Source organism: Neurospora crassa, linkage group V (assembly GCF_000182925.2).
Source record: "Neurospora crassa OR74A linkage group V, whole genome shotgun sequence".
Taxonomy (NCBI): Eukaryota; Fungi; Ascomycota; class Sordariomycetes; order Sordariales; family Sordariaceae; genus Neurospora; species Neurospora crassa.
In genome coordinates this window covers 5828465-5840869 of record NC_026505.1, presented here as the reverse complement: position 1 = coordinate 5840869, position 12405 = coordinate 5828465, and the positions used below count along the sequence as shown (strand labels likewise).

The window sequence follows — 12405 nt, the reverse complement described above, 5'->3', positions numbered from 1 at the left end:
CCACGCCAAGTTTGGTCTCACCATACTACACATACGTCCATATAATGACAGTGACAACAGGTAGGTACAATCCAGTCTTTACCTCACTCGACCTTTAGACTAGGTAGTAACAAATAGCAAATAAGAATCACTTCAACCTACCTACCTGGGTGTATATAGGTAGGTAGATATGCAGAATCTGCCACTTTTAGCTTTATAGCAGACCTAAGAACACCTGCACCCTTTTCCTCCTTCCTTCATAACAGTCAATTCGGCAGGTATTAACTACCTTACCTACCTCTACCTACCTGGCACACCTACCTCTAGGTAGGTACACAAGTCAACAAAAGTGTCTCGTCTTCACCATGGAAAGTATACACACATGTATGCCTACCTAGTTTAGTAGGTATCTCTCTCGATAACTCCCTTCCTTTTCCTTTATGCTGAATAATGGGTGACGTTTATTATCTGTCTGTCTGTTTGTAGATAGGTATCTTGATGAACTCTGTGGCGGCTCTCGTACCTCTAGGTAAAAAATCGTATGCACTTACTTGTTTCTGCTTGTAGGTAGGTATTGAACAACTACGTAAAAAAAAAAAAAAAAAAAAAAAAAAAAAAAAAAAATGTCGTCCATGAAGAAGTTCCATCCTAGGTCCAGCTTGGTTCAGGTCAGTTGTCTTTCTCTCTTGTTTCCCCTTTTCTTTGGTCATCGAGTTAGTTTCGCGTCAACGGCACGGCACGGCACGTCTTGTCGTTAGGACTTGAGATTCCATGTCAAACTGGAAAGTTGACAGCGGATGGATTGAGTGTGTACCTAGGTAGGTACATAGGTACCTACTTGATATTTATTTATTATGTGTAGGTACTTGTGCTTCCTTCCAACTCACCGTCTTGTTTTTTCTTAAACCTTCTTATTTAGAGTACCTAGTAGAAGCGTGAGGTAGTCAGTTCGACTCGTGAGTTAGAATTTTGTGTTTTGCCTACCTACGTGGATATCAATGGAAGTATGAACTGGACTATAGGTAGTCTTGAAGTTGGTGGGAACCATCATAATAACGTGTGTTATAACAACAGTAACATACGTGGTCATTGAACGTAGAGGTTCGTCGAGAGTTTTCTCTGGTAATTTCCAGTTACCTCTGCTCCAAGTATATCTGGTGTCACGTGGGAGTATGCTCTTTTTCCTTCTTCATAAGCAAAAAACAAAAACATCATCGCTATCAGTTAACTGATATATCTCTCGGTTCGTCACACTTGTTTTTGTCTTTTACAATATACATTTTACGTAGGTACCTACCTAGGTTTCAAACAAGGCGAGTGTCTAAACAAAACCAACCCTTCATGAATCTAACTCATCTCCAAGCAAGGATAGTTATGACCTCCGCTTCGACATTACCACTTATTAATCTGAGAACTCACCAGATTACACGTCTACCTGTACCCATCCTAACCTTCTACGCTCTGCCGATAGAAGACAGAACTTGCCTTTACCGTGATCGACTCCTTCAGTTCATATCTCATCCGATGATCATCACACATGTACATATATTCATGGCAACCATTTCGACACCCAGACCTGAACCCAGATAGACCCCAAAACAAATGCGTGGAGAATTAATTCTATCTGGTCGGCCTTCAGTAAACCAGCAACCAAATTATCCTACCAGAGCTATTAGATAGTAGACATTACGCATATTTTGCCTATGTACCAACCGATAGCTCCTCGAGTTTCTTCAGGGTCAGCCAATACACACCATTTTTCAGAACGAACGACCCCAATACAACAAACAGCCAGTGAAAAGGACGGGTTCCTGCGCATATCATCATATCGCAGAAGCAGGGCGAATCAGTGGTTAGAGACAGATGTATGTAACTCTGCTGCTGCTGCTGCTGATATGTACATACATGATGAGCAGCAGACGCAGCAGCAGACGCAGCACCCCCAAAAAAGCAGCAGTGAACCGACAGTACATACATATGCAGCCGTGGAGGCGTTGTCGTTCCAGCGTCTTCGTTCGTCGTCGAACGACGGGAGGAGTTCATTCTGTTGGGGAACATTTACATATGTGAGTGGAGGAGGGGGAGGGGGGAGGAAACAACGAGCGGAACAGGAATGCTACACTAGAGGCGAACCTTTGGACGACGGACGGGATTGGGCAGGATCTGTCGGGATTGGATAGACACATGCAGTGTCGTTATGTAGGGAGATCCCTAGTAGCTACCTATCGAATGTGCAAGTGCTCAATCAAGTTCATATGACAAGGCGGCGGGTCGACTGGACCCCATGACATGAACGGTTGTTGTTGAATCAAAGTTGCAATTTAGGGGACATTGAAGTGAAAATCTCTTCCCACACCTTTTTTTCACAACGTGTCAAAGAACCGTTGGCAAAACTACGTAGGAATAGAAATCAAAGAGGCGGGGTTCGGTTCAGTTCTCTCTTGAGATTTCTAGATATGTATCCGGCAGCTGAAAAAAGAAATGTGCTCTTTTCCTCAAACGGTGAGGAGGTGGTCTGGATGTTCGCTGCAAGGTCGGTCTTGGCTCTCGTCAAAGGAGAGAGCGTGCGTCTCGCTCGGCAAGCTCGCAGTTGAGAATTACGTGTTGGGGAAAAGAAAGAGAGCGCCGGAAATGGGCCGTAGAAAGCCGCAAAAGGAATACTAATCACTGCAGACAAAAGGCGATATCTTACAGATGCTTGAGTACCTGTGCCCCTGGCCATCGACCAAGAGGTGACGTCTGGAAGCGAACGAACTGCAGTTGTGTGCCCTTTGTCCACTCGTTTTCTTGGTCCGGCTTACTTGGGGACGCGGCGGTTTCAGGTACGGAGCGGTCCAATCCTTCTGCCTGAGCCCTCTAAAATCTCACTCTTGTCTTTTGGTTACCCACCGAGGGCGTTACACGGCGAGAATATGTCGTCAGCTTCAAGGCAGACCGGCTAAGAGCCAATCCTTTGCGGTGTAAACTACAGCCTTGCCAAGCCAACAAAGGAACGCGAGGGGGGGGGGGAAGCCGAAAGCCCTCGGATAGAAAGTCCCATGTAGAAAAAAAGAAAATAGGCCCGTGGGGAAGCAACCCAAGGGAATGGGGTGGTGGCGTGCAGAGGAACGCAAGAGGGTGTACCACCGTCCACTTGGCCGGCTGTGAGAGGCTAACCTCTTTCTTTTACGCCGCGTTTCCTGGACCACCAGACACCAGCCTGCCACTACCAACAATGTGCTAAGGGTGTACTTGGCAGTGTTATTGATGTCTTGTGTTGTCTCGGGTGCTAGGTAATTTACCGTGTATAGGTAGTGCTATGGTGTTGTCGGTGCCCAAAGCTGGGTGAAGCTGGACTGGATCAGGAAGTTGTGCAAGAACCCTTTAAGACCCTGATTTGACTTGTAAGCTGCGATGGCCGTTCGAGATGATGTAACCAGGTCTCAGATGAGCGTTGATCGGGGAAAGCAACGGCCGCTTCATGTCTTTGACATCAGCATCAACCCGGATCGTTCAAGAGATCAGCACACTGCGTCGAGTTTACCCTACCCGTACCGCAACACTGGGTTCGACGTCAAGCAATCGTCAGACCACGCCAGGCCAGGCACCCGGCCTTGGCCCTGTCCCCTTGTGTTGCCCATCCCAGCACTGACAGACCAGAAGTGCCGGCGTCAGCCGTCCGTGATCAAGTTCAAGGGATGTCGTGTCTGAATCCGTCCTAGTTTGTCAGAGAAGGTGACAACCCCGGAGAGAATAATCCGCTTGGGTTCGAATGTTTGTGTGGACCGACCAGAGAGAAAATCATGTTGCCGTCCGCAGAGGCACAGCATCGGAAGCGAAGGGAAGAGTGTCTGCATTTGAGCAACAATATCGTGCCTCGGCCAATGCGGAACCTGATCCGATCTGGCCCGTATCAACGGTCAAGTCTCCGGTGAGCAGCTCGAGGGAGCACAACAGAAGGGACATGTTTCCCAAGATGAGAAACCCAGCAAATGGAAAATCCGACAATAAAAAAAAGGTTGGGTGGTTGCCAAATGTTATGGCAGACGGACCTAAAGGTAGCGTGGTAGCAAGTTTCGAAGAAACGACGACACCCTCTCACCAAAATCACCAATATCAATCAGGGCAAGGCAGGTAGGCAGGTAGGCAGGCAGGCAGGCAGGCACAAGGTCGCATGGAACGAATCGATGGTGGACAAACCCGCTTAAGTCTGGCCTGTCGGAAGGGATGGATGGGGGAAGAAACAAGAGTCATCGATCGAACCAAGGGAGGAAGAAAAAAAACCGACCCGAGGATGGAAGAAGGCAACGAAAAAAAAAAAAAAAAAAAAAAAAAAGGTCAGCCGAAGAAGGGAAAAAGCCTGTGCCTGTGATGACAAAAAGAAACAGGCGGGCGAGAGCAAGAGAGGAAGGAGCGCAAGGAAGAGAAGCACAGAAGATGGAAGGAGGAACGAAGGAGCGAGCCGTCAATCAAGTCAAGTCGACGGAAGAGCCGAACGAGAAAAAAAACCAACGGCCAAGGGCAACTTGGGGTCGGTGTTCATGAGGTGGGTGGGGATCGCTACCTATCGATGTACAGTCACCTGTGGCAGGGTGGTGGGTACCTGACACGCCGCTCCTGCCATCACTTTTTAGCAGCGAATCCAACAAAATCATCTGGCTCCCGCGGTACCCACTCGCGCTCCGGATGTACCGTGTCCTGCACGCACATCTGACATACATTAGAGGATGACGGATGATGGACGGTTTAAGTTGGCTCCATTGCCAGGCCCTGGTTTTAGTGCTGGGAACCTGAGAACGAAGGAGGAGTGGAAATGGAAACTCGGTCCATCTGGAGAAGATTTTTTTTTTTTTTTTTCACTTTTTTTTTCACTAGGGTGTTACCGAATTCCGATTCATAATGGGAGGAGGCAATGCGATATTTCTGATTTTTGTGATGGCGGTCGATCACAAGGAAATCGAACTCCAGGTACAGTAAGTAGGTAGTAAGTAGGTTTGCCAACTCTGGAAGGTAACCTTTAGATGGAAATGTGTATCCGATCTGGCTGTGCTTATCCGGAAAATTAGATCAGCTCCAGTCAGGCACCAAAGTGAAAGTGGCAACGAAGGCAACCTCCGGGAGACGAAGGAAAAAAAAAAAAAAAAAAAAAGGACGCCAGAGGCATCGTCAGACGGGAGTTGCCATCCGTTCCGGCGGCGGCGGCGGCGGGACCTGAACATGCAAACGCCGCAAAAGATCCTTTTTAGTTTTCCCTTTTTTCATGCACTAGTCCGAAGACCAGACAAGGAAGAGCTGGCGGTGTTCCCGCCCCTAGCTTGCTTCTCGCATATTCTATTCTCGTTCATGTGTTTGATATTTTGTGTCGCCATGAACACACATTCTGTTGCTCTTTCACTGTCCCATTAATCAGGAAGGACAAGTATGTACTCATGCGGATGTGTTCGTTCTAGGACGAAACCTGGAGACGAGTGGTCCCGGTCCCCGCATAACTCTTGTGCATGTGCACATGTCAAGTGGAAGAAGCAGCACACTGCTCGTTGGCAACTAGTAGTTACCTTACAAGTACACTCACAAGAGTGAAACTGTTACTCGACAAAATCGGTCATCCAAGAATTCACTCTTGAAAATAATATGGATGTGAATCAAAGAGATTTTTTTTTCACGGACAATGAATGGACCAACAGGGCAGGGGGAAGATGCACCACGACGCACGACCAAACAGGTTCAGTTGGAAGAAGAGGGTAGCGGCCCTAGTGTTGGTTGTACCATTAGATAGCGCTAACCAAGAGCTGCCTAGAAAAGCCTAACAAAGGTGCGTTGCGTGCGTGGACAAGACGTTTGCGGCCAGGGCAGGATGTGCTTCGCCGTCTCTGATTGGCTTGTTTCATTTGTCGCATAAGGTAAGGCCGCAAACAACTCATGGCAATGCATTCGCTATCAACACAATGTGGCGGTCTCTACAGCTATTAGGTAATTGGGGACGTAGGTAGTAGTGTAGTGCTTCAGTTCGTGGTCTGGGCCACCGTCACGGGTGTTGGTTATTAGTTGTCTGGTCACGGCCTGGTAGCCCGACAATTCATTCGTGATGGTGAGGTGAGGTGACGAGACCAAGTTGAGTTGTGTGAATCGGATATGGACTGGGAAATGGAATGACTAGATGGACAGTGCCAGGAGGTAGAATAGGTAGTGAGTAAGTGACGGGAATAGTTAGCCGATCGTAACCTCCAATTTGCAGTGAAGTGGACGAACTGAAGTCCTGCGCAGCGAGACGGACGGAGTGTCTGTCCTCTGGTTGCTGGTAGCTCTTGCCATCATATACCTACTACATACAGTTACATACAGTACCTCTACCTGCTCTTTCCAACCAAGTCAGGTCCCGTCTTTCTGTTTGTGTCTCGAGATTCTCCGTCTCCCGAGCGTCACCTTGTTCAAGTTCCCGTCACTGCAGTTGTTTCTTTCATTTCATTGCTTAGTTGCCAGTATCATCCCATGTTGAGGTCGGGATCCAGACTGTGCGCTTGTCATTTGCCAATTGAGCAATAACAACAACAACAGCAGCAGCAGCAGCAACAACAACAACACCTCTAGGGAAAAGAACACAGCGATAACATCAATAAAAACCTTGCTGGGTTCTCTCTCATCTGCGCCGAGCTTAAACTCTTTTTGTTCTTTGTGCATGCGCCGCCCATCATTGCCTGGCTGGATCGTATGGTTACATCAAGCGGAAGGCCGTTCAGAGGTCCCGGTTCCTCCACTGGACTGACTGGTGGTCCATCCAACGCACCATCGCTAGTTCTAGTAGCTAGCAGCTAACTCCCCCCCAGCATCATCGATAACCGAGCGACGGGACTGTCCTCACTGCTTCTCTCCCGCCCTGCCCAACGACAACAAACGACAACAACCTACACCACACACAACCACCACCACCACCACCACCACCGCCATCTGGTAATCCCGAAATCCATACCACGACTTAATCACACCACAGCTCTGTTGACCCGGACATGACGCCTCGTCCTTCTCCCTAGCAATCGTAGCTAAGCAATATCACACACATCTCGGAACACTCATCAAACAACGGACCGCCTCTGTTCCTGGCTTGCTTGGCATGTGTGATCCAAAACAGTCCCCATCCCTTCCGTCGTCGGTCTCCCTCTGCCTCGCACCAGCAGCAGCAGCCGGCTGCCCGCCGTCAGTGCAAACATGGACAAATCACCAAATATAACGGCGTCGGCCTCTTCGCCCTCTCCTCCCAAGCGCTCCCAGATCCCGACTACGAATCCCTCAAGGACCGTGACCCACGCCGGCCAGCAGGCGCATGCGCAGGCACAGACACCGTCGAATCCACTCCCCACGCTGGCCCGCGAATCCACTTCCAGCTCCGCGGCCACCGTCAATCCCAGGTCCGATCCATGGTCTTCTTCCAACAAGCTGACTTCGCAGACCACCTCGGCCACGTCTGCAGCACCAGCACCAGCAATATCCTCCTCCTCCGTCTCCCGTGCTTCGTCCGTAGCTCCCTCGCCCTTTGCCTCGCGCGAATCCTCTCCCACGAGACCTGCCAACCGAGCCCCCACCACCCGTAATCCCACCGCTGCATCGTCACGAGCGCCCTCACGCGGCCCTGCTGCTGGCGGTGCTGCACCTCGATCGCGCAAGAACAGCTTCCAGGATCCCGCTCCCTCGAGTAGATCCACGAGACCAGGCAGCGTATCCTTGTCGACGGCCGGCTCAAGAACGCTGTCGTCGGCCACGACGCCCACCTTCCTCCCCGCTGCGACGGATCGGAACGTCAATGCGCCTGCACCCCCGTCCAAATCGCCAACTGCCAACGCTTCTGCTGCTCATCCCCATCCGACTGGTAGCCAGGATCCTTTGAAGTGGCCCGTGTCCTCCAGACTGCGGTCTCCTCCACCCATCGTCACCAAGCCGCCCATCCTCGGTCCGCCCAGACGACAGGATCAGACTCCAGACATCTCTCCTTCCACCGCCCTTCCACGACAGACATCGTCCTTTTACGCCCCGGAATCTCAGTCGGACACGGACGCGGACGACCTCACTCCAACCCAGCCCGGGGCCAGAACTCCCGCTCGTGCTGCGGGAGGGAGCACCTCCGTCCTTGAGACTGTCCAGGAAGTCAGTCCTTTTGGTTCTCCGCGAGTCTTTGAGCAGTCAATGGAGGAAAGACTGGGACACAGGCTCATGTCCGAAGCGACCGTGCCCTCAGAAGCCGGTGATTTCTTTCGCCAAAAAGAGCTAGCGGGAAGGTCAAATTCCATCATGACGGAAAGCGGAGCCGAAGATGCGACCCCCATCGAGGCGGTCCGCCGAAGCGGATCGACCAGTGCGCCGCCCCTGACGTCAAGGCAGTCGAGCTTGTCAGTCCGACCCCCTGCCAAGGGCAAGCCCGGCGAGGCTTCTCAACAGAGCATGACGGTAGAAGCCGAAACGGTCACCTCGATTCCCCAGGTCGCCCTCGCGCCAGGAGGAGGAGTGCAGCCTTCAAGTCTCAGTCTGCGCACAAAACCCAGCACGGAGACGATCCGGCCCCCCAAGAAAGAAAAGAAGAGGACGGCACGGAAGCAGCCCAACATGACAGCTGGCACTGGTGAGACAACTCTGTTCATTTTGCAGCCACGGCTTCGGCATCATCAAGCTACGAGATCAGTTTCCTCGGCTACCGAGATGTGTACTTCGCCAACGAAGTATTACCATGGTCCTCCGCCGCCTGATGAAGCCACCAGCAGGCACATATTTCCTTCTCGGTCTCCCGAACCACGGAGCCAGAGTTTTGTGATTCACCAAGTGAGCAACTTACTGACTAGACATCGTCCAGCATCCTCCAAGGCCGACATCTTCGAGGCAAAGGTAGCAAGCGCAATTGAGGAAACTAACTCGTCAGACTCGGACGAAACATTTGTCTACGACTCCAACCCTCCCGACCATCCCAGACCACCCCGTTATCACTCTAGGACACCGAGCGCGGCATCCATGGTCAGCCAGATGAACCGTGCCGATATGCGCTCCATTCATTCTGCCATGATGAACGTTGAACAGCCTATCGGGGTAAAGCGAAGCATGAAGTTTGTGAACTCTTACAATCCCAGCATTAACGAAAGCGTTGGCGGCGAAGAGGACGGCAAGAGCACAACCGGGAGAAGCACAGCAGGGTCAGCCAGGGGAACATCTGGGCGACATCATCACTATGGCCGATGGGGCCGTAATGGGGGAGGAAACGGGCATGCGTCGCTATTCGCCGAACAATCACCCTTCAGCGGAGCTAACTCGGGAAACAACAACTCACGACCCTCATCAGGCGTTAATAGCCCTCGATACTTGAGCCGGAGCGGCCCCCATGCTAAGAGCAGTCGGGGAACGCATCTATCGGTTGGTTACGATCTCGACGACAATGCTACTGGCGCCGACGATGAAACCACGCCGTTGATACAGTCTGGGACAGTACGGTCATCAAGGTCAGCACGAAGTCGGAGGAACGGCTTGCACTCGCTACGGTCCATGGAATCGGGTACCTATCGACAACCACCATCCTTCTTGAATCGTTTCGCCAGTTGCCTGGTCTTGACAGTGATGCTACTACTTGTCGTTTCGGGAGCCATTGGGTTCATGTTTGCGACATCACAACCACTTACCGATATCGAGCTGATATCGATGGATCATGTGGTCGCGAGCGAGCAGGAGTTGATGCTCGACCTGACGATTAGGGCCAAGAACCCCAACGTGGTAGTTGTGGTGGTGGATGCGGCGGATATCGAGGTCTTTGCCAAGTCACCGCATGCCGGTACCGACTCGGAATGGTATCGCACTCACCCTGGTGACATGCCGCCTCTGGAGAGCAACAAGGAAGAGGTACGAATAAGCAGATCAGGGGATTTAGCCAAGATCCTAGATGACCCGCCGAACGACCAGCCGCCCGAGGAATCGTCTCCCAATATGCGCCTCGGCACCATCACGGGCTTCAACAGCGCTCTTACCTTTGAGGGTTCCTTCTTCCACCAGGGCCTGTCCACGTCTATGGGTGAAGTCCGTCTCAAGAACCCCGGCAACGTAACAGTGGGCGGAACCGAGAGATGGGAGCGCATCATAGCAGATGACTTCCAACTTATCATCAAGGGTGTGCTAAAATATACCCTGCCGCTGAGCCAGAGGGTCAGAACGGCTGCAATTTCGGGCAAGACCACGGTCAAGGCGAATGCGGCCAATGATCGGGATTTAAGGAAGCCGCCGGAGGAGGCGAAGCCGATAGAGGATGTCGGCGGAGGCAGCGGTGGCAGAACAGGAGGTGATGATAACGACCACGACAATGACGTTTCTATTTCCCTTGAATGAGTGTCTGAAAGAGAGGGATGATAACATGGTAGAGAACAAAGTCCCCATCCCTGCACACAGGAACAATACCATGCCACGAGACGAACTCCTTTACGAACTTTTTTTAACTGGTTTTTTTTGATGAACAAAAATCAATACCCACTATACACTACACTTACACTACACCGCTGCTCGACGCAGGCTGTTTTCCTTTGTCGGAATAGTTTTATGAGGCAAGCAGGCACAGGCAGGCAAGCAAGCAGGCACCCTTAACCTTCCTCTTCTAACTCCTGAGGTCATGATCACTTCCCTCCTTGTATATTTCTCTCTGAGCGTCGTTCAAACTGCATAGCATCGGGGCATCATCTGTGATACGGGCTGTATGTATGTATGTTATTTTCTTTATCTTGTTTCTCAGCGTGTTTTTGTGCGTTGGTGATGATGATGGTGATGTTATGAATTGTCTATTTGCGAGTGAGGTGAACTTGGGAAAGTGATGACCAAACCAACCAACCAGGAGCTCTTACTCCGTTCTGTCTTGTTTCATTTCGATTACATTCGGGGACCGGTTTGCTTGCCTGCTAGTGGCGGCAAGTAAGGGAAATTAAAATTACCTAGAAGGGAACGACCGAGGAACCTACTACAAATACAAAGAGGAGGAACTTGACGGGAATCAACAAGAAGGGATGAACAAAACAAAATACTAGGGATAAGACAGAGAGAGGGGGAAGGGAAACCAATGGAATGGAACACACGGAAGGAACGCAAAAAAAAGGGGGAAATCACCCGTACCGGTGTCCAAGACAAAAGGAGGAATGAGAATATGTACGGAAGGAGTAATCACGAGATGGGTAGAGATCATCTCATCTTCAGTTACTTTGGACTGAAGAGTAGACTGGAGGTACGGTAATACTTGGCGAAATGAAATTGAAAGTCATCGATGTGTGGGAAGACGGGGCGGGACGGGGGCGAGGAGGATACCTTCCCAGGCAATTGAGTAGGTAGGTAAAACCTTACGAACTATCGAAAGAGACAAATGGAGTCAAGGAGGTAATACAGGCAAATGGATTGAATTGAATTGAGCCACTTTCAATCTACCTCTGTGTGATAACTCACTCACTTCACCTCCAAGTCACCGAGTCACCAAGTCACCAACTGAGTAAACAAAAACCACACCGGGCAACAAGCAAGCGGGCATTGTTCCCCAACAACCTCAGTTAATACCTACTTGCTCCTCGCCAGACCTACGAAGTCGAACGGCGCTGAACTTCAGGACAGAGAGAGAAGCACAAACAGCAAGAATAAGAAGAAGAAGGAATACCTACCTCTTGTTCTACGAGGGTTAGGTTCTTTCTTTCGTGTTACCACACTTCTCTACCTAGTTTGGTCAAAATCATATGTTTGCTTCTGCTTCCACATTCCCTTGACACATACATATATACTGCGTATATATATTGAAGAGCGGCAGGACGTGGACTGGACGTGCCGGGATACGCATGACCAGGGGGGGAAGGGGGAGGATGGCGTTGCCACGTGGATAGCACATGGAAAGCGGGCGGGCGGGAGGGATGGATGGATGGATGGATCATGGGAAGCATGGGAAGCGGGAGGGGGGGATCATTCAGACAGGGCTTGCTTGCTTGCTTGCTTAGACAGGGGATGTTTACAAGGATTAGAAAGAGCTTTGTGGGCAAGATGAAAGGGTAGCCGGACGGACGGACGGACGACACGGGGTGGTGGTGGTGGGATTGCGGAAGTGTACATGGGATGGAAGAAATGTCGTAGGAATGTTGTGGGAGTATTGGAAATTGGGGATTTGGTGCGCGGGATGTGTGCGAGACTTCCTAGTCATCTAGGTAGGTACTTTTTTTTTTTTTTTTTTTTTTTTTTTTTTTTTTTGGTTGTTTTTCCTCTGGTGATTCCATGATTAGGTGTAGGATGAATAGACCTTTAACCTTTTATCTTTTTCGGGTCCTCCGCTCGTTTTATGGCCTTCTGCACCAGCTTCTCCCTCAGTTTCGTCCCCCTCATATTCCCAGTAACGAGTAGCTGTTAGTGGATCAACACCAACAACACTTACCTATCTACGATTTCAGTCCTCGCTTGCTTGCTGAAATACAA

General features: G+C 50.6%; 1 protein-coding gene across 2 annotated transcripts; it reads left to right on the top strand.

Annotated features, from left to right (window-relative positions):
• Positions 1-6775: 6775 nt before the first annotated feature.
• NCU08961 lies at positions 6776-11645 on the top strand (the record flags this gene model as incomplete). Of its 2 annotated transcripts, XM_011396459.1 has the most annotated exons (2): positions 6776-8566; positions 8795-11645. In XM_011396459.1, 2 exons carry the CDS (start codon positions 7162-7164, stop codon positions 10303-10305), a joined length of 2916 nt encoding a protein of 971 aa, XP_011394761.1. The 2 variants fall into 2 exon arrangements, with proteins under 2 accessions (XP_011394761.1, XP_011394762.1); XM_011396460.1 differs by having other exon boundaries at positions 7162-10305.
• Positions 11646-12405: the final 760 nt, after the last annotated feature.